The sequence below is a fragment of the Podarcis cretensis genome (genome assembly GCF_951804945.1).
Source record: "Podarcis cretensis genome assembly, chromosome: 3".
NCBI classification, from domain to species: Eukaryota; Metazoa; Chordata; class Lepidosauria; order Squamata; family Lacertidae; genus Podarcis; species Podarcis cretensis.
The window spans coordinates 13,122,942-13,145,126 of NC_137172.1; the positions used below are offsets into that span (position 1 = coordinate 13,122,942).

A 22,185-nucleotide genomic window follows, 5' to 3' on the forward strand; every position below is an offset into this window, starting at 1 on the left:
GCAAGACGAAAAACCCGCTAGACGAAAGGGTTTTCTGTTTTTCGATGCGCTTCGCAAGACGAATTTCCCTATGGGCTTGCTTCTATGAGTCTTTTCCCTCCCCCCCCTTTTTCTAAGCCGCTAAGCTGCTAATAGCCGCTAATAGCGCTAATCCGCTAATCGGGATGCTTCACAAGACGAAAAAACCGCAAGACGAAGAGACTCGCGGAACGAATTATTTTCGTCTTGCGAGGCACCACTGTACTTCCCCGATAGCTCAAGATGGGGAGGAAGCTGACCTTAAGAGGACAGGCGTTGCCAGGTACGTGTCATCTGAGGTGAGCATCCTCTGGCAAAGTGCGCTGCTCAATGGCTGAACAGAACAAGTTTAACACTCTCCCTGCCTTTGGGCCCAAGATATAAGCTCCAGGGTAGCTTGCTTTCGTTTCAAAGCCCACACACGTACTTCCAACCGCAGAGCGCTGGCAGGTTGACCAGCACTGTGGCTCATTTGCTCCAGTTGGGAAGGAACCCGGCTCTGCTTGGAGGTCTCCTCCCCTCCCGCTGAGCTGGGTGCTTTCCCATTGTGAGTTGAAAGACATCAGTGCACCTTAACGGCAGAGTGCAGGAGACCCAGCCCTGAAGGGGCACTTTTTCTGAAGCTGGGCATTTCCTGAAACAAGCAGAAAGGCTGCAACAGGTGTTCTGATGTGTGTGAGGATGAGTCTGTGTTTTAACAGGACAAAAAAATAACAACCACCCCCATTCCCTTCCTACGCCAACAGCTCCCCCACCTTGTCAGATGGCAGGCGGAGAGGTGCAGAGCTTGTGTTCCTCTGCCAAGTGAAGGAATGTCACAGTAGGCTACATGATTTGATAGAGGCCGCTGGGAAACTCTTCTGCAGCAGCCAGGAGTTGCATTTGGTAGTCGTTTGAGCAGAAACCGTGGCTTACTCATGTTAGAAACAGCAGTTTACTTGCATTTCCCGGAAGATTAAGGGTAGAAGATGTTCTCAGCTTCATTCTCATCCCCCTTTCAGGGAATTGGGGAACCACTCTTTCCTTGAGAGTGACAATTTTTCCACTTGAACAGACACTGCAACACCTTATGAGAAAAAAACCAGACTCTGCTCCACATGACAGGGCAACTGAAAAAGTTCTTCAAGATAAGGTATTCTTTTTTTAATTTTTAAAAGTTTATCAATAGCCTCTTATATACATATAATATTCACAAAGTGGTTCATGATAGTAGCTCTTTGCTGTTGAGGTCTTGCCGGTCCTTCTCCGTGCCGTTGGTTCAGAGTGGAGAGCCCCAGTGGTGTGCTCCTTCGTCGGCTTTCAAGGCCCCGAACTTTTAATGAATCCCATGTGCTATTATTAGCTAGGCACTGAAAGCATTCCGTTTTCATCTGCTGTATCCAAAATTTTACAGATAACTGGCGATTCCACCTGAAGGGAGAAATATATATATACACACAAAACAATGGTGATAAGCATCAAACGGAAGGAAGAAAACAACATCAGACCTACAGAACGGATTACAAAGCGCTTGACTCATGGCATATGTTGGAAAACTGACCCAATATTGACATAAGACGAAGAAGAAATAATGGTAGGTACTCAGTTTATCAAAAAATGAGGAGGGATACATTTTGGAATGATGATGTGCAGGATAATGGCCAGCCATTTGCTTTATTAACAGCCAGCATACAGAACTTCAAGTTCAGGGAATAATGATTGCAAGTAGACTATTTATGGGCACTATTTTAATGTAAGATGTGTCTTGGCTTTTAAAATTCAGAATGAACAAATGCCTAAAAAAGAAAGTGGAAGTTCTACATTCTCCCGCAGCTTATGGTTCTGAGAACTTTTAAGTTCCTTGGAGCAGAAACATGTATGTTATTTTATTTCAATTTTATGGCAGACCGTAACATTATATTCCATAGAAACATCTGTAGAAGCCAGAATGAGGCTATGCAGATACCAGGCATAAAGATGAAAGACTGTTATCACCTGGGGACAGGGCAACCCTAACCTTTCCCCCGTATAAGAACAAACAGCTGCCACCCTTTCCTGTAGGAAAAAGACAAGTCCAGCACCAGAAAATGAAATGAAATCTGTCCACAGCTCTGGCAGGATGTGGGTTTCACACTAATTTAGCAGGACCTCAAAAGGCAAGGCATTCCACTTGAGCTCCACCCAGGGTCCTTGCAATGTTTGGAATTAGCTTTGCTAACGTGTTCTGTATACACTCTCTGCTGTGGCAGGCCTTTGGGCAGCAACGAGGCAAGCAGCCTTATCCAAAGCCCTTTGCATGCTCATCATTATTACTGAGCATTTATCTCACAATGCCAACCAGCACAAAATTATTTCCCTTTCCTATACCAGAGTTGGGAGGGGTTTGGATTTTTAGATGTCCAAAGGAATCCAGACTTTCATAAGAAAACAAAACGTTAAAAGGTATGGCCCAAACAAAAGTTGCATTTTGTTGTGCATCTCTCTCCACTGGCAGATCCAGAGGTGGCTTCCATGAGCAGAAAGTGGAGGGGAGAGGCAGTTTTGGATCATTCCCTCTTCTCTCAGGAGCCCCTTGTGTCTCCCCATTGCCACTGTTTCAAAGAGTCCACTAATGTTTTGGAGAAGATTTTTCTTTTCTCAGTGGCAGGGGGTGGGGAGAGCGGAACAAAAATCATTGAGTCCCGCCCGTCAGGGCAAAAGGCAGGGTATGAATATAATGAAGAACCTTATTTCATCTAAAACACCCCACTGGATCTGCACACACCTCTCTCCCATTTAAATAAGTAAGGCCATCCAAGTCTTTAACTTTTGGTTGGGTTGTGCCCAATGTTCTTAGCATTTAAAAAAAACAAAACCATCTTCTCTCGGAAAGTAACTTTTGCCCAACCGAAAAGACAGAGAGGACATTTGCATCTCAAAACCTATGCCTGCCTTTCAGCTCTCCCAGCGTGTGGTCTAATCAGAACGTTCCTGACAAAAACATTACTCCTGCCAACAGATTTCTCATTATTTCTATCATCAGAATAACCTCGACCCTTGAACCCTTTCTCAAGCACGAAGGCTACTGTGCTTAGCATCGCATGAGGTGAAGAGAATCTGAATCGAAAACAGCAGCATCTTAGCGAGCCTCTCTGCTGATTTTGAAATGCAAAGTGCCTTTAAAGACCACTCCGGCATTCGAACGGCGCCCTTGAAGAAGGGCACAGAAAATGGCTTTAATGAGCTCTCTTAGATCAATCTGGAGCCATTATCTTCCAATTAGGCCTATAAATAAAAGCTCTTGGAAAACAGCGAGTCCAGAACTGAGGGTCTGTCTCATAGGTAGGATCAGTACACTGCCCCAGTATGCACTTCAGAAAGGCTCGCCACTGGGTCCTGAAGGAAGCTTTTGCAGAAAATAAAATGCTCATCTCACAGACGGATGGGAAACTGAAAGCTCTGTTTCAAAGCTTCCATGTTTTCTGTAAGTGAAATGCACTTTTCTGCAGAGGAAAAAGTGTCTTCCTAGAGGTCAGCAGGGCTAGCGGTAAGGTCAGAAATACATACCCCGAGGACGTACTGACAGGAGTGAGGCTCCAGCATGTAGACAGTGACTGCGTGAGGAGAATCCGATTCTTTGCACCTTAAGACAGAAATAGATGTTAGTGGGTGACTGGCACCTAGAGAACAATGGCTGCTTAACAGACTAATGCCCAGTGCCAAGGATGTGCCAAGTCTGTAAAGAAACCCTAAAGGCGGTGCAAAGCTTGGGTGAAATACCGGCACAATGTCACACTCCTGTGTGACATTTCCTGGTGTTGGTATATGAATGTATCAGTTTAAGCCAGGGGTTGGCAAAAATTTTTAGCCGTGGGCTGGTCCACTGTCCCTCAGACCTTGTGGTGGGCTGGAGAGGCAGCATGGGGGGGGGGAGAAGAGGGGGGGCTAGTAGTCCTCCTCCCCACCCCGAGCGCTTACCTCCCAGGGGCTGCCGCTGCCGCTGCCACTGCTGCTTCTCGTGGGTAGACCAGTATAAAGTAAGCAGCACATAAGCGGCACACAAAACACTAAAAAACCATTCTACGTTCTAAATCTTATATTAATAATCCAAAAATTGAGAGAGCTATGTACAAGATCTACTACAGAAGCCACAAACAGAAAACTCACTCAAATTGTGTCCAAAAGGAAGATTCAGTCTTTAAAGGTTCCTTTAGCCAGGCTTTTGTAGATATCAACAAAGGTAAGTCGGATCAAACAAGTGTCGGTGATGTTACGTACAAGAGCTACACAGGGTGTGCTGCTTACTTTATACTGGTCTACTGGCAGCATAGGTTCATTTCTTCAGAGCTTCGCATTGGTAGGCAGAGAGATCTCGTCCACTCTGCTCTCTGACCCACAGGAGACCAAGGCGGGGGGAAGATGAGCAGCGTGAAAGGGCTGGCTCTGGAGAGGGGCTGCTTAAAATGGCGCTCAGCATGCTCCCTTCCTCCTCTAGGCAGGGCGGGGAGAAGCCAGGAGGAGGGAGGGAGGAGGCGCCACTGCGGTGTGTGTGTGTGTGGGGGAATGGAATGGCGCAGGGGAAAAAATGGCACAGCCCGAATGAAGAGAATCCGCGTGCTAATCCACGGACAGTCCGTGGGCCGGATCCTGAAGGCAATTGGGCCTGATCCAGCCCATGGACCTTAGTTTGCCGACCCCTGGTTTAAGCAGAGATAGGCAGATATGTAAAAGTTGATGGGTTGGGGATGCCGTGAAGCCAGCAGAGCAGGCATAGAGAAACACGCAGAAGCTTGTTTCTCCAGGAAAACACAAGGCAGGGATAGACACTTGCATCAGCAGACACTAGACTGCTGAGTTAGGGTTCACTATCTAGTGAAGATGGCTGAGATTTTTATCACTCTGAGCAGCAGACATGGCATTCTCTAGCAAAAGCGCTTCTGAGCGCGGAGAGTTATCTGAAGTGGGGAAATAATTAAAATCCCTTGAAGAGCACAGGCAAACCTTTGGGCATACTTAAAGAAGATCTCAGGATTGTGCCCAGTTAGTAAAGATACAGTCATGCAGTTCCTTAAAAGTACAGCCAGATACATTTTTAGAGCCTTCCATTAGGGCAAAGCATATAAATCAATTCAGCCTGAAACAGGATAATTTTTAAGGGGGCCAACTCACTTCAATTTCACTGTCACCTGTCGAGGTTTGTCAGTCAAGTCACAAAGATCTCCGTTTCCGTAGTAGTGAGACACCATTCTGCCGGAAAGTCCCAAAATTAGAGGTTGGTCAGATAAAACGTTTAGAGCGCAAGTCAACTCACTTCTTGGTACCTATGCAAGTATTACAACATGCCCAAGCAAAAATCACGAAAAGGGCTGAATTTTGTGTGCTGCCTTCTGGAATTTGACGCTTGCACAATGTCCAATACTTGAAGGCATTTTTCTTCTGAGCTTGGAACTACCAAAGGAACTCAAAATCAGTAAATGCCCCCCCTTACCCTTACAACCAACTGTAAGGTGGATCTGGATGGGAAATAATGACCAGCCAAATGATCACGAAGGGATCAGAATCTCTGTCTCGCGAGCACAGGGGTGTGGAACATTTCTGGTTCCATGGGCCAGGTCCTTCAAACCAAATAACAGGCAGCAAGACATTACTAAAGGGCAGTTCCCCCCGCCTTGCTTTCAAAGGGGGGGGGGAGCCTTCCTGTTAGCTTTGCTGTCTGCTACATTCCTACAGAGAGCCCTCTCACACACCTGGACCCAGCAGGATTGCCATGGTGTTGCATCAGGTGATTCAGGAAGGGGATTCCTAGCGCTGGGTTTGGATGTGTGCAAGAACTCCCCACAGAAAGCTTGTGATGGCATCCAGACCAAGCAGGATCACCTTCCTGTTGCTGCGGCGTTTTTGTGTGTGTGTGTGTGGGGGGGGCAGATGCTGTTTGAAACATCTTGTACTTCTCCTTTAAGTGTGTTGGCAGTGGTAGCAGGGGGGATGGAGAAGACTTGCCCCTGTACCCTGCTGCGCCCACTGGCTTGCTGGCTTAAAGGAGAAGCACCAGCTGCTTCAAAAAGAGCTTTTGCACAAGGCTTTAATCATAGAATCATAGAGTTGGAAGAGACCACAAGGGCCATCGAGTCCAACCCCCTGCCAAGCAGGAAACACCATCAGAGCACTCCTGACATATAGTTGTCAAGCCTCTGCTTAAAGACTTCCAAAGAAGGAGACTCCACCACACTCCTTGGCAGCAAATTCCACTGTCGAACAGCTCTTACTGTCAGGAAGTTCTTCCTAATGTTTAGGTGGAATCTTCTTTCTTGTAGTTTGGAGCCATTGCTCCGTGTCCGCTTCTCTGGAGCAGCAGAAAACAACCTTTCTCCCTCCTCTATGTGACATCCTTTTATATATTTGAACATGGCTATCATATCACCCCTTATCCTCCTCTTCTCCAGGCTAAACATGCCCAGCTCCCTTAGCCGTTCCTCATAAGGCATTGTTTCCAGGCCTTTGACCATTTTGGTTGCCCTCCTCTGGACACGTTCCAGTTTGTCAGTGTCCTTCTTGAACTGTGGTGCCCAGAACTGGACACAAGTACTCCAGGTGAGGTCTGACCAGAGCAGAATACAGTGGCACTATTACTTCCCTTGATCATCAGAGGATGAGCAGAGAATAAATTGGCTGTACTGGTAACAGGGTGAACAGCCAATGCAGGATTAAATCACATCCTCCCAAACATAATAAAATAATAAAATTAATTTATTATTTGTACCCGGCCCATCTGGCTGGGTTTCCTCAGCCACTCTGGGCGGATCCCAAAAGAATATTAATTTAAAAAGCGGTAAAATATCAAACATTAAAAACTTCTCTAAACAGGGCTGCCTTCAGATGTCTTCTAAAAGTCAGATAGTTGTTTATTTCCTTGACATCTGATGGGCGGTGTTCTACAGGGTGGGCACCACTACCAAGAAGGCCCTTTGCCAGCTGAGGAACAGGTGGAGTGCTCTGTAAAAAGATGGCATCGCGGCAGAGCTTCTTATAAAGTAGATGGGTTCTCTCCTCACACCTTTTTAGGCCGGTTGGCACAGTGAGGGGAAGTCTGCACTTTTAAAAAGCATGGGATGGATTCAAGATGCAGAGATTTTAATTCCAAGACGAAGGCTGGAGACAGTGAGCAATGGTGATTTGGAAAACAATTCTGTTATATAACTGATTTTAAAGACCAGCTGCAACGATGTGGCAAGCCCCATCTCTGAGGTTTTATCCAAAAACCAACTCAGGCATACTTCACTGTTTGTAGACCGTCGTCTTTGAGGTGATATGCTCTGGCGACGTTTTTTTGCGCCCACTGAAGGTGTTCTTCCTTGTTCCACGTGCCCACAACTATGGTCGTCTTGGCATTATCTTTATCCTGAAAGAGGACAACAATTCTCCTTGTTACTGAAACGAAAATGCTACACAGATCATTTTTCTTCTTGCACAATGCGCCATTTTAAATGTTTTACTCTTTGCCATTATTTCCGAGACTAAAATGGGTAAGATTTGTTTGATATGTGCTGAATCTGTATAATGGCAAGTGGCTGTATTATAAGTGAACTTGGTTCACTCAAACTCATAAATCCTTCAAGAAGCAATATTCATGCTCTCAGGAAAGAAACTCCACTGAAACAGCCTGAAAAATACTGCAAAACTACTTTAAAAAACAACAACAACGTGATTTTGCAATGTTTGACAAGACAGTGAATAAAAACATAACTCTTAAAGATGAAATTCGCCTAACGGAGGCTTGTCCATAGGTACAATTGCTGATGGTTTTCTGTATAGAAGGGAACTTAAATTCACAGTCAGATAAAAGGTAAAGGGGATGAGAGGCAGGACTATGATGTTGAAAGCGCTTTGGAATTCAGACCATGGGAAGCCAAAACAAAAATTATTACAGTTTGGAAGACAACTGGACTTTTTTATTTTAGTGTTTTATTTTTATTGGAATTGATTTGATATGTTAATTGGATGTTTTTATTGGAAAATTAATAAACGCTTAAAAAAAAAAAAAAAAGGTAAAGGGACCCCTGACCATTAGGTCCAGTCGTGTCCGACTCTAGGGTTGTGGCGCGCATCTCGCTTTATTGGCCGAGGGAGCCACCGTACAGCTTCCGGGTCATGTGGCCAGCATGACTAAGCCACTTCTAGTGAACCAGAGCAGTGCACGGAAACGCCGTTTACCTTCCCGCCGGAGTGGTACCTATTTATCTACTTGCACTTTTATGTGCTTTCAAACTGCTAGGTTGGCAGGAGCAGGGACCAAGCAACAGGAGCTCACCCCGTTGCGGGGATTTGAACTGCCGACCTTCTGATCGGAAAGCCCTAGGCTCTGCGGTTTAACCCACAGCGCCACCCGCATCCCTTTCACAGTCAGATAGCCACAAATAAATAAGAGAACGTCCAGCAGAATCTTCTCCTGCCAAGTCCCATTAAAATGAATGGGAGCTGTGTGAGGGCACTTCTGCACTTCTCCGGTTCCCATCCACAGAAAGCTGCCCTACACATTTCATGGCAGCAGCTTTCCAAGGCTCCAGATGGAAGTCTTTTCACGCTAGAGTTGGAGATGTTGGGGACCTTCTGCTTGCACAGCATGTGATCTACTACTGAGTTACAGCCCTTCTCCAGAGCTGCTTGCAAACAACAACAACAACAACAATTTAAACAACAACAACAATTTATTATTTGTGCCCCAACCATCTGGTTGGGTTTCCCCAGCCACTCTGGGTGGCTTCCAGCAAAGATTAAAAATGTCACACATTAAAAATTTCCCTGAACATAACTTCCTTCTGCATAGCATGAGACCATTACAGGGTCAGAGCTAGAACAGGATGTTTTGCAACCCGAGTGCCATAATAGGCAGACTTCCTATGTGTGCATCACATGCAAAAAGCAGACTAGCTTCAGTTCTGACCATATGGGGTTTTAGGCCTGTCGGGAAATGGCTGACGATCGCAAGCATATTGTGAAACGTTTTCTGCCCCTAAATCACTGAACGTGGGGATGGCACTGTGAAGCAAGGGGGGGGGGGGGTGTGATCTGGAGCTGCATCTTAGTGGTAAAGCACATGCTTTACACGCAGGAGGCCCCAGATTCGGTCTCCATCATCTCACAATAGGGGAGGGAAAGGCTCTTGTCTGCAGCCTTTGAGAACCACTCCCAGTCAGTGCACAACACTGAGCTAGATGAGCCAGAGGTTCAGTGGCACAGGGCAGCTTCCCTTGCTCCTGTGTTTGTTTAGCACAGGAATGGGGAAACTTTCATTACAGTCATACCTCGGGTTACAGACGCTTCAGAGTGTGTTTTCGGGTTGCGCACTGCGCTGGAGCCGGAAGGACCGGAACAGGTTACTTCCGGGTTTCGGCGCTCGCATATGCGCAGAAGCACTAAATTGCGCTTTTCACATGCGCAGAGGCGCCGAATCGTGACCCGCATGTGTGTATACGTGGAGCTGCAGGTTGTAAATGTGCCTCCCACACGGATCACGTTCACAACCCGAGCATCCACTGTATTTCTTGAACTAAGGAAGAAACATGCAGGAAAGTGATGGATTGAAGAGGAAGAGGGTTGAGAGGCAGGATAGATGGGATCTCCCAGGGAGGGAGACTGGGGGAAGAGGGGGAAGCTCCCAGGTGAGAGCTAGGAGGGTTCACTCTTCTGCATGTGGAATAAAGGTTAAGATTAAATTTTCAGAGTGGGCTCTGTAATTTCCTTCTGTTCTTCTCTTCATTTCCTTCCTTTCTTTATCCTTCTTTTTTTTTCTTTTCTAGATTAGTGTGATTTTTATTTTATGTTGAAAACTATTAAGAAAAATTTATTTTAAAAAGGAATGGGGAAACTTTCCAGCCCAGTGGGCCATAGCTTTATGTCTCCCCCACTTCAAACATGGGGGGAAGTCACAACACTGTCATGTGACAGAGACCTTTCAAAGTCCCTTGCACAATGCTTTCTAAGCGCTGACCACCAGCTGGTTGGAAGCACTATGCAAAGTACCTTGCAATTAGGGCTGGGCGATATCTCGTCCAAAACTGGCTCGAAGTCCGTATCGGTTTCATAACTTTGACCTGGCAATATATTGTGAATCATGATATGTGTGTGTGTGTGTGCGCACACAAATCACAATGTGGGAAAAACCATGAATCCAGCCAATGTCTCTACATAGCTCCATACGTATTTCAGACATTGCAAATATCAGTATACAGTGGTACCCCTGGTTGCGGACAGGATCCGTTTCGGAGCTCCAGTCAGATCCTGAGGTTTCTGCAACCGGAGGGACCGCTTCTGCACATGGTAGAGCACTTCTGCGCATGCGCACGCAGCAAAAGCCCGGAAATATACTTTTGGGTTTGCCGCTTACGTATCCCGAAGTTTACATAAGCGGAGGTACGACTGTATTGCAATGTTTAGTTGGTGATATATCGTGATGTTGAAAACCTGATATTGCCCAGCCCTATGTACAATGCATGTGCTCAGTGCTTCCCAAATGTCAAACACATCCAGCTGGTGGTTGTGAACTTGGGAAAAGACTGTACGGTGAGGCTTGGCAAGCAACCCTTTTTAGCCCTGCCCTGCTTTTCCTTGCGCTCAGGTGCAAGGCAGGTGGGCATGGGTCTGCCCAAAATGTCCTGGTGGGCTGCAAGTTCCCCAAACCCCTTGCACAGCGCCCTAATAAAACACAGCAGCAGTAGCAAAGGCACCAATGAATTTTACTAACTGCAGCCCTGCTTTCAAGAACTTTCCTGTGCAGCAGCAAATTTGATTTTAAAAAGCTGTATGTGGCCACCTAGCGGCAGAACCTTCCAATGGCTGTTTCTACGTACCTTGTGATACTGGTGCACATATTTGCCATAGCAGAATTCATACCTCCACCAGCCAACACCCTAGGAAGAAGAGAAGGCAATAAAACTCAAGCAATCCAAGCTGCTTCCAGCAAGAACAACACCCATCAGGTTTTTTAAAAAAGCAAACACAAGTCAATGTATGTTTCTAACCCTCAGATCTCCGTAGAAAGTCTAGATATAACATGAGGGCACTGCTAAGAGTTTTGAGACTGGGGTGGTGGTGTGGAGCAGGTACACTTCCAGGGTCCAAGCTGAGACCCACTCTCTTTACTGCTCTGCTTTGCTTAACATTTGCAGGAAGACAAAATACAAAAGTTAACATGACTGGGGTTCTGGGTGGAATCAAGAGAAAGAATGGGAGGGAGAAGGCAAAACACACGTGCGAAGTCGAGCCCAGTGCATAGAATTGATTCCTCACCCCATGAAAGCAGTAAGACCCGCTAAGGAACTCTTTTATGAGCTGATCATCGGTCAGTTTGGAAATGTGTGTCGTTCCAACCGTTAACAGATGTGGCGTTCCAACGGCAACTGGCTTGTGGAAGGAGGAAAACTTCTCTTCCTTTGCTGAATTCACTTCTTCCTGAAATTAATATATGTGCAGATTTAGATGGTACTGGGAATTTGATTTTTAGAGGATAGCCCTCTTAGTCTGCCACAGAACACAAAGAAAGAGACACATTCTATATTAAGGATTAACAGATATATTGTGACGTGCACTAATGTGCACACATGGTCAAATGCAGGCTGAATACTGCATGCTCACTGACCCTCAATTGGCAGATTCACACGCTTCACACAGGTAAAGGGGGGGGAGGCAGGGACACGGGTGGCCCTGTGGGTTAAACCACAGAGCCTAGGACTTGCCGATCAGAAGGTTGGCGGTTCGAATCCCCGTGACAGGGTGAGCTCCCATTGTTCGGTCCCTGCTCCTGCCCACCTAGCAGTTCGAAAGCATGTCAAAGTGCAAGTAGATAAATAGGAACTGCTCCGGCGGGAAGGTAAACAGCGTTTCCATGCACTGCTCTGTTTCGCCAGAAGCAGCTTAGTCATGCTGGCCACATGACCCGGAAGCTGTACCCCGGCTCCCTTGGCCAATAAAGCGAGATGAGCGCCAAACCCCAGAGTCGGCCACGACTGGACCTAATGATCAGGGGTCCCTTTACCTTTAAGGGGGGGGGGGAGGTAACATAGTGTGGCCAAAAAGCCACAACCATATGAGACATGCGGCTTGTGAGACTTCTAAACCAATCTCAAATGTATGTGAGAAAAGCACAGCAGCCTTAAACTGTTGCAGTAGCTGGTGATCGCACAATTCTTCTAGCTTTAATAGACTGATTTAATATCTGCAGCGTGAAAGACACTACTGGTTCCTGAATGAGGTTAAGATAGAGCAGAACTGGGCAACCTGTTTGGCGGGGGGAGGGGAGGCGGGGAGAGAGAGAGAGAAAGCAGGCCACCACTTTTGGGCCACTGAAATCCCAGCATTAATTTTGCATAGCAGAATTCCCCAGCAGAAGTAAAACCTCGCCATCCAGAAAGGGTAGATTAATAGCAGGATTTTCCACACTTGTGTCATCAGCAATACGCCTCTGGGCTCCTACCTCCTTGCCTCTTCTATAAGGCGGCTTCATCATTTCTTGCTGCTGTTGGTGCTCCTGCTCCAGCTGCTCCAGTTTTTGCAAGTTATGGGGCTTAAGTGGGGCTCCTGGCAGCGACTGGCAAAATATGTCATTCACGGGGGACGCTCTGAACCTGTGCAAACAACAGCGAACTTTTATCATGGGGTGGTTCACGCACAGCTCCCGCACGAAAGGTTTTGTGGCCCCAATAGAGCATATACTAATAAAAATCAAAACTGTTTTAAAAAAGAAATTTAACTGAACCACCATTGTGGTGCCATTATGCTAAGTTTTTAAACAAACAAACAAATAAGCAAATATAAAAGATCATTTTTACTTCCTAGTTCACACTAATATTAGAAAGCTCATATCTACACCAAGTTTCTGGGGACAGAATTACACATTACCCCAAACATAGGGTTGCCACTGTAAACAGAACCCCATATCAAGTTTTTTTCTCTCTCTCTCATTATAGGAAGCACCTCTTGGGTCACAATGTCAACACCCTGTGCATTTTTCTGTACTTGAGCCAAGGATGTGGAACTGAGGCAAAGAAGCACAGCAGGTGAATATATTGAAATGCTGATAGGTTATCCAACATTTTTACAGGGGAAGAGATAATCTAATACAGAAATGCCTCTTCTGGTAGCCACCTGTCTCAGGTATAATAACTCACTTAATGTCACACTAGAACATGGTTTAGTTCAATATTACAAGATAGGATGAGCTAAGTGAGTCTTGGACTAATATGCTAACCTCTGCCCTCAGCCGCATTTACTTTTGATTTCCCTTATTTTGTGCAAATCAGGAATTGTGCCTTATAACAGACAGTGGTCATTTTAAGAACAAGCCAACTTCCAACAGAGGCTTCTGAAGCTGGCTGACTGCACTAATGAGAGTTGGCTATAAATCAAAATCCCTGGCTTGTACACAAAACGCAAGCAGAGATTCAGTGTAAATGAGTAAAATTGCAGCTGAAGGATTCACTCTGGCTGCACAGGAGGAGGAGAGGGGAGTGCATGAGTCCAAGGTTTGTTCCAGCCTCTGCATGATTTAGCATGATGTACAAATTTGTGTGACGCTCAGCCTGGAACCTCCCTTAGGTTAACAAATGAAAGTTCTGCGAGGAGAGTGAATGAGAGGGAGCTCTTCAGAAAATATTGTTCCAGGTGGCTACTAGAAGGCCTGACCTGGATGCAGCACTGGCCTGAATTCCTTACCTGTATTTAGGATGACTGCATAAGAGAGGGGTCAAAATGACCACTTCGTATTCGCATGTCGTAACTTCAGCCACTGAAAGGATTTCATGCTTGGCCTCCGGATGGCAGACATACATGACTGAACTTGATCTGGGCAAGTTTTGCCTCAGGGTACAAGGTGTGCCATTTCCCATCCCAATGGGATAATATGGGGTCATCTGCCCTTCTATATTTTTCATAGGAATCTATATTAGCAAAATAAAATAAGGAAAATGAATGTATTACTTTGGGCGGCTACTAAGTTTGCTTAAATGCGAATTCTTCTTTAGCATGTCTACTTTGCATTCGGTGGATTTTCTGCTCTGCAGCTGTGGTAGAAACTATCTTGAAGGGCGGGCGGGGAACAAAAGACAACCTAATCTGGCAATGCAGTGTATAGCATCAGGACTAACAAAAACAGTCGCTTTCCCTTAATAAAAACAGACTTGAATCAAACAGTATTATCTGCAAGAAAAGGAAGAACACATCAACTTCAAAAAGAGAGAGGAAGCTTGAACAATCTAGATCAGCCTTCTCTGGGGCTTATGAGGAGCTTCAGACCCAAACATCTGAAAGGCATTAGCTTGCTGAAGGCTGATCTAGATACAGATATGAATTAAACTGATCATGGAGCAGGAGAGCAAAGGCAACCTTTTCCTACTTGCCTCTTTGGCGCTGTCTTTCTCATTTTCCTTCTCTTCTTGCTCTGGAATACATTTGAAGCAGGACAAGAATCACATTTTAGTCACAGTTTGCTATATAGAAACCAACACAGAGCCAGGAAGCAAATCTGCTGAAACAAAGATTCTGTATCTCAACAGACCTTTCACTCTCTGGATATAAATCTGACTTAAGAATCCAGTATTGAGTGACAGATCCGACACTGCCATTCAAATATAAGCTACATGCCAGCCTGTGAATACTGAACAGCATGAATGAGGAAGGGGGACATTTTCAGGCAAGATTTAAAGGAGGACTTGGTTTCTCCATGTTGGGGTTATTTTCAGTCTCAGATGGTAGGAAAATAGCCCAGTGTTTCAAGTGCCATGACCTCTGCAGATATAACAGAAGAGTTTCTTGCTCAATCCCTATAAACCCAGCGGCAAGCGGAACTGCACTTAAGCTGCCTTTGAACTTGACTTACATGAATGGCTTGGACAAGATGTTTGACCATGCTCTATAATAGGGGGAGGGGGATAAAAAGCACACAGAGGTCAAATCTGTGTAGTCTTAAATCCCAAAAAGTGAGAGCTGAGCATTGTATGTGTTATGTGTGCTTAGGCTCTTCTCAAACTTCACACTGAATGTTTGGATGGTGCTGATTGTTGGTGAGCAATGGGATAAATTACACAGTCCTTTCCCTAGCGAGTTGAGTGAATGGATGGTATCTTCTTCCTGACCACTGACATTTCAAGGCAAAATAACACACCTGGATCAAGTATCGGGCTCTTGTGTAGCACGTTCCCGAGAAAGTATTCTTGAATATTTATTTTCTACACAAAAAAGAGAAAAGACATACATTTTCACTTTTTTGTTTTACAACAACCGTTTCTCCTCCAATGCTTCATAATAATAATAATAATAATGATAATAATAATATTTGTCATGATAACAAAACAATAAAAACGTCAGTTTTAAGCTTTATTTTACCCTTGAGGACCAAAGTTTTAATTAGACATACCTGCCCAGTTTCCTTCTCTTCATGATACTGACGAATGTGTTTGCCGTGACAAACTTCGTAAGTCCAATAGGATTCAATCTAAAGAGATAGATATATTTTTATTTGACATTAACTGGCACACACAGTACAGGCAAATCTATTAAAAAAAAAAAAAAAACAAAGCAGCAGCCAAAGTGAAATGACAACCATAAGAGGTGATTATTTATTATAGCTTCACAGAAAAGCATTTAGTTTTTTTTGCACGTTTGGGGTCTTAATATATATAAAAGGTGATGTCACCATTGTTTTAATGTAACGAAGGAAGTCTTTATGTAAGGGAAATGTCAACCAACGGGTTTTGTCAAAGTCAACAACAACGAAATGAGCTTCAGTGCAATGTCTTTAATGTTCCCACTGCAACTTGTGGATCAAGCAGAGAGGTGAAACAAACTCCAGCCCTTCCTATATAAACTTTGGGCTCCATTAAGTTGCATTATGAGCAGTGGCCTTGCTACTTCAGACCATGCAGGAAGTCCTTTAGAGAATCCTTGGTTACTAACGGTACTCAAGGCTGTTCTTGCGATAAGGGAACACGTCAACAAAATGGATGGGTAAGAATATTTAGATTTGCAGCCTGCCCTCCCTTCAAGGACTCAGGACATGTTGAAATGTGTTGCGTTTCCATAGCAAGCAAATGAAAAGAGAAAAGAAAAAGTAGCTGCAAGATGTAATCAGAGACTCTATTTGAGAGGCAAGCTTCTCATGCATCTATGGAATTGACTCCAGGTTAGCCCTTGGTTCTTGAGCTCAGGTTGGTGAGATAATTTCCATTTTAAAGTCACAGTTGTGTCCATGGTTGGGTATCCATAATGCCCACTGACATACAAGAAAATTTGGCGCCAGACAGAAACAGCAATGTGTCTGTGTGGTGCTGGTGGGTTTACTGGAAATAAAACATGCACTTCTACTGAGCTTATCCACGCTATAGCATACAGAGTGATGTCAGGATCTGGAGCCTTTTGCCTCAAATTCAAAGTGGACATACCCTGTAAGAGCAGCTGCTTTGTTTAAAGAGAGGCTCCAACAATTCTGCAGGGCTGGGTCCTTTGTAGTCCTTTTCTTCCTCCTAAAAGGAGAACAGCTGGATGTCACTATTACATGGAGGGACACAGAGCTAGGTACATTCATTTATTTTCACAAGTTCCTTAAAAATTGACATATACGACCCAGTACACAAAGGCTATAATCCCCAAGTAGTTTTTATATTTATGGTTTCTAGGCAGAAATTACTTTTTGTCAACACCATATGCTTAATCCTGTTGGTTTTCTTAAAAGGTCTGGAAAAGAAACCACACAGGCCAAGATCCACAAAATATAGAAGTAGTTCTATGGATCCAAGTGGAATTTATACTTCTTATGGGGGAAAATAAGGATGATATGTTTCTGGATAATGTTTTGTTTTAATTTTGAATAAAAAAGTAACTAAATAAAAAATAAAAAATGAACCTCCGGAATGAATTAAGTTTGTAACCCGAAGTATCACTGTAATTAAAAGTAGTCCTCAACCTAAAGCTATTTTTGCAGACCCAGGTAATCTGTGGCATAGGATTGCTTATGCCCACCTCTGGCCACTCACTGGCTGGGCCAGCCTGGCGTGATCCACTTGAATAACCTCTTGTTTGGACGATTGCAACATGCTCTGCATGGAATTGCCCTCAAATATGGTCCAGAGGTTGCTGGTATTGCAGAATGCTGCTGCCAGGCTGCCACCTGGAGCAATAAGGATGGAGCAAATTGCTCCAATCATGGGATTTCTAAGCCACTAGAGCAATTCAAGGTATTTGCACTGGTGTATAATGTCCTAAATGACCTAGAAACCCAAGCACTTGAAGGAGCCCCCAAGCTTGTGCTGCTGCTGCTGAGAGAGACCTGTGGGATGGTGAGGTGAGGCAGGGCTTCCCTTTAGGGAACTCCCTGCTGACTAAGATTACAGTAGTGGCACCTAGGCACCACCTTAAAACAGTCTTATTTTGCCAGGCTAATGGTTAATTGCCGCACTGCTGCTGTTTGCTGCTACTGCTATAAAGTGGCTATTAACCGGCTGCACTTTTAATTGTATTATGAGTCTTTGCATTTGTATGGTTTTAAGGTTTGCTTTTAGTTACCCTGAGCTTCAAGGAGGAGGAAGGCAAGGCACAAGAGCAATAAGGAAATCAATGAAAAATAATACAGACTAAGCCTCTTTAAAAAGAAAAGCAGTTCTATCTGGACTGACTGTTCCAAAGGTATTGGTCTGGGCTCCCCCCAGACTTAACTGCTTTTGAAGAAGGAATCTGCTCAAGCTTATACTCAAATTCAATATATCTATGCATCAACACCAACTGAACTGTCCAGTGTCTCCTTGCTCTGACCACAACTCCAAAAGGATATGTTAGAGATCCTCTTGTCCAAGGGGCATTAAAAATGAAGCTTCCATTCAAAGTCAGGCAAAAATTCATTTGCCTGTTATGTCACAGCTAATTGCTCTCTCTCTCGACAAACAAACACACTGAAGGTTTTTTGGTTAACATGTTGTGTTTTTAATGTATTTAACACATTCTAAGTATTTTATAGAAAGGTGATGGTATGTTTTATACATAAATTTAGGCTGTAATCCCACACAGTTTTATCTGGGCGTATGGGGCTTTCTTCTGAGTAGATATGCATGGGAATATTCTGTTAGTTGCTGTAGAAACTCCTGCTTTAAAAGAGAGAGAGAAGACACAGAACTTACCTCATTTCCGCTGGCTAACATCGGAAGAATACACTTATATTTTTCTTTTTCTGAAGTTGTCATAATGATGTAATGATCTTCTTTATACAAAACCCCAGCAGTGGGCTTAAAAAGAAAGAAAAAGGTGGAAATGCCTCAAATGTAAACAAATATAAAAATGTAGTCTTAAATGGGTCTGCTGACTAGTTACTAAAGTGGTATTTCAATACAATCTGTGTTTATTGCTTGTGGCCACAGGCCACTGCAAACATATTAAAATGCCTATTAGCACAGATATCAAACATAAATATACACATCATTTAAAATTCAACCTTAGCACTTTCTGGGTTACTCGTAGAATTAGCTTGCTCAAGTCACTGAGATATGGTTCCAAGAGTCTTTGAACTTGTGTAACATCACTGCCACCAGCTTACCAAGCAGTCTTTTGAGCAATGTAATGTTGAAGGACTTCTAGAAAGTTGTCCCTCTTCATTACTAGAAGACACAAGGCACAGCTTTTTCATATCAGAGAAGAGAGCTGTCCTCCTAAAAGCTCCACCCGCAATGTTCACAAGAGCAGAATTATTTGTGTAGTAAACTTGCTTGAATAATAACTTAACCTGCTTCACTCAATTCAACAGTCTTGTAGGCTGTCATGACTGCAGGGCATAAGAACATGGAAGGGACATGGAAGCTGCTTTATATTATTATTTTTCAAGTAGTGGTTATGTAGAATGCTGTTAAGCTCCACGCAATTGTAATCATTTCCCTCCTTACAAACATTAATGATTTTATTGCTGTACACCATCTTGTAAATTCCCTTTAGCACAGCAACAACACAGCTAATTTTCCAATACATTAAGTTCTTTCCCCTCTTTCAGCTGTTCATAGCTTCTACACAATCAATACAATACTGATGGTGTTATCTTCTCCCTCTGCCCTGCACTGAAGCGATGCCCATTCTTGCCACAGTCAAGGCCTTTTAAAAAAAAATTCACCCCTCAAAATTCCCCCAATATTCCTTTGCAGAAAGGGCTGTCTGTAACTCAAAAATGGTCAAAATTTAAATTGTCTGAGCATGTAGTCACCAGTACTTATTGGTAAGGGATGAGAAGACATTATTAGTCACTTTTTTCCAGAAAGGTGAACTCAAAAGTGATTTACAAGAACAAAATATCGGGGAGTCAACTTTTACTTCTTAATAGGAACCCCTGTGGTCTACTCACATATTTTAAGTGAACAAAACCAAGAGTAAATATATACTCAACCTGTCATGACAATTACAGCATATCTGATCTGCATTAAGCAGTCTTAGGCATGCATTCTTGCTTAATAGCAAAAGAAATGCCCTGAGAGGTACATGTAGTTGAGCAATCCTTGGAAGAAACACAGGTGCGTGTTCACTAGAGATTGGCCAGTGGCTCCACCAGTAGATCACAGTCTATCTCTTCCCAACCCAAATAACCACATGGAGCCATCCCATTCAGGGCTAAAATAGTCTGGTATAGCAGATGTTGAAGGACAAGCATTCTCGGTCAGCTCTCAATGACAGCAGTCTCTCCATAAGAGCATCCTGCAGGATCACATCAAAGGTTCATGAGAATCAGCACCATGTTCCAAACAGTGGCCAATCACTTGTATCTAGGGAGCTCACAAACAGGACATGAAGATGACAGCACCCTCAATCCTGCCTGCCCCTCACCATCTTCTGGAAGGCTCCATCTTGGTTATAACATGTAACAGCTGTTGACAGACTTATCATCTGCCAGAAAAATCATCGGTGTCCATATGGGTCCATCAAGAGAAACAACGGATTCAAAAAGCCACAGCAAAGTTATTTATAAGGGTCAACTGAAACAGCACTAACTAGGGAGCAAGTTTTCAAGTTCTCCTGGATTCCTTCTGTGCCTGGAGAACACTAAAGTCTGCTCATTAATTTGTGATGTCCCCTCAAAATCAACCCCACCACATTTCTTTCTTTAAAGACGGGTGTGCAGAAGGTAGAATACAGCCTAATGATTGATCTCTGGGTAACCTGCAGCAATCATTACTCGCAATGACTGTTACGAAAAGTACTCTCGTCCCTTAAGTTATACTACTGTCAAGGAAGAAAGAAAGACAAACTTGAGGGTAGCCAGAATGATTTTTGTGTTTGTGTGGAAGGGCTGCAAGCTCAAGGTTATTTCATTCTGAGGATGTGTCTTTTGCTCCACCATTGCTGGATCTCAGGGTCATGAGAAAAAAGAAAAGACAAGACCCTGCATTTCAATATGAATGGCTGTGTCCCTTGTGTGCTGCACCCTCCACCCGCCCTTCCTGCTCTTTATTTAAACTATGTGCTTATCCCCAGGTATTTATCGTGCAGCTGCAGGCAAAGTGGATGAGAGAAGGACCACAAACTCCCCTTCGGTTTCGGCAAGACTTTTATGAGGCCCGGAGAAAGAGACAGGATTGCCGTCTTCAAATATCTTAAGGGCCTTCACGTAGAAGAGGCAGCAAACTTGTTTTTGTTTGTTCTCTCCCTGCCCCGGGGGACTCCAAGGAAGGTGATTTTAAATGAGGAAGCTCTTTTCATTGCTCTGCCTCATAGTAGGGATTTCTGGATAGTAATGGAGACGAGCTGTTGAAATCAAGAGCTCACCTATTCCTAAAGAGTCATTTTACATTTACATTAGAGTGCAAACACTTAAAAAGTTGTCTGAAGTTTTCTTTGGCTTATTTTTATATTAAAACAGAAACAAACCAACCCCTGCAACCCTCACATCTGAGTAATGTTGAAATGTCATCCTCTATAGCTGTTTCTCGGCTAAATACAAGAAAAGTGCCGTGGAAATTGAATTACAGCGGCCGGGTAAAAGCTCTTCGGCAGCGGAACAGCCAGCCTCGGGAGGTGGTGGACTTTCGTTTCTTAGGGACAGGTCAAATCTGTGTCCAGGGCAGCTGTTTACCAGCTCCATCTGGTACGCCGGCTGAGACCCTATCTGCCTGCAGACTGCTGCGCCAGAGTGGTACATGCTCTGGTTATCTCCCGCTTGGACTACTGCAATGTGCTCTAAGTGGGGCTACCTTTGAAGGTGACCTGGAAACTACAACTCATGCAGAATGCGGCAGCTAGACTGGTGACTGGGAGCGGCCGCCGAGACCACATAACACCGGTCTTGAAAGACCTACATTGGCTCCCAGTACGTTTCCAAGCACAAGTGTTGGCGCTGACCTTTAAAGCCTCAAACGGCCTCAGTCCAGTATATCTGAAGGAGTGTCTCCACCCCCATCGCTCAGCCCGGACACTGAGGTCCAGCACCGAGGGCCTTCTGGCGGTTCCCTCACTGCGAGAAGCCAAGTTACAGGGAACCAGGCAGAGGGCCTTCTCGGTAGTGGCACCCGCCCTGTGGAACGCCCTCCCACCAGATGTCAAAGAGAACAGCAACCACCAGACTTTTAGAAGACATCTGAAGGCAGCCCTGTTTAGGGATGCTTTTAATGTTTGATGTATTACAGTATTTTAATATTTTTGGAAGCCGCCCAAAGTGGCTGGGGAATAATTTATAAATAATAAATTATTATTATTATATTATAAAGGTTTTAAAGCAGAGGTCTTGGGTGCTTTACTTGAGATTCGTGCATTGCAGGCGGTTGGACTAGATGACCCCAAGGGGACCCTTCCCACTCTACGGTGCTGTGAGGCAGCTCCCTCCGGCCTGGACCCCTGGACCCGGCCTCCTCCCCGCTCCCTCGTCCTCATCGCCGCCTGGCCCGCCCGCCCTCCCCTCAGGCCGGCCACCTACCAGGGTGAATTCGATGCCCGGCCAGTTCACTCGGAAAGGGACGTCGTCGCTGAACTGAGGGAGCGACCTTCCTCCGGCCCCGGCCGCCGCCTTCGCCCCCAGCATGGTTACCGCCCCCAGCAGCAGCAGCGCCGCCGCCGCCGGCCCCCGATACCGCCGCCGCCCTCGCCGCTCCATCGTGTGGCGGAGCCCGGCGCGGGCGACAGGCGCCCCCACAGGCACCAAACATCGGACGCCCAGGGAAGCCGGCCACGTCTACTTCCGGAAGGAAGGGTGGTTGGCTGCTT

At 44.9% G+C, this 22,185-nt stretch overlaps 1 protein-coding gene across 1 annotated transcript; it reads right to left on the reverse strand.

The window, feature by feature from the left end:
- Positions 1-1,136: 1,136 nt before the first annotated feature.
- On the reverse strand, positions 1,137-22,164 carry ERLEC1 (endoplasmic reticulum lectin 1). Its single transcript, XM_079969115.1, has 14 exons — positions 21,899-22,164; positions 18,135-18,239; positions 16,407-16,487; positions 15,383-15,460; positions 15,131-15,194; positions 14,367-14,407; positions 13,684-13,907; positions 12,446-12,596; positions 11,263-11,424; positions 10,824-10,883; positions 7,251-7,375; positions 5,146-5,223; positions 3,544-3,619; positions 1,137-1,428 (listed from the first exon to the last, which is right to left on the reverse strand). Exons 1-14 carry the CDS (start codon positions 22,073-22,075, stop codon positions 1,357-1,359), a joined length of 1,494 nt encoding a protein of 497 aa, XP_079825241.1. The 5' UTR covers positions 22,076-22,164; the 3' UTR covers positions 1,137-1,356.
- Between the last annotated feature and the right edge of the window lie 21 nt (positions 22,165-22,185).

Coding starts and splice junctions, on each gene's coding strand:
- ERLEC1 (XM_079969115.1), bottom strand. CDS start 22,075: ATGGAGCGGCGAGGGCGGCGGCGGTATCGGGGGCCGGCGGCGGCGGCG. Junction 18,240..21,898: donor CGGGCATCGAATTCACCCTG/GTAGGTGGCCGG, acceptor TTTCTTTTTAAG/CCCACTGCTGGGGTTTTGTA. Junction 12,597..13,683: donor TGCAGTCATCCTAAATACAG/GTAAGGAATTCA, acceptor TTGTTTGCACAG/GTTCAGAGCGTCCCCCGTGA.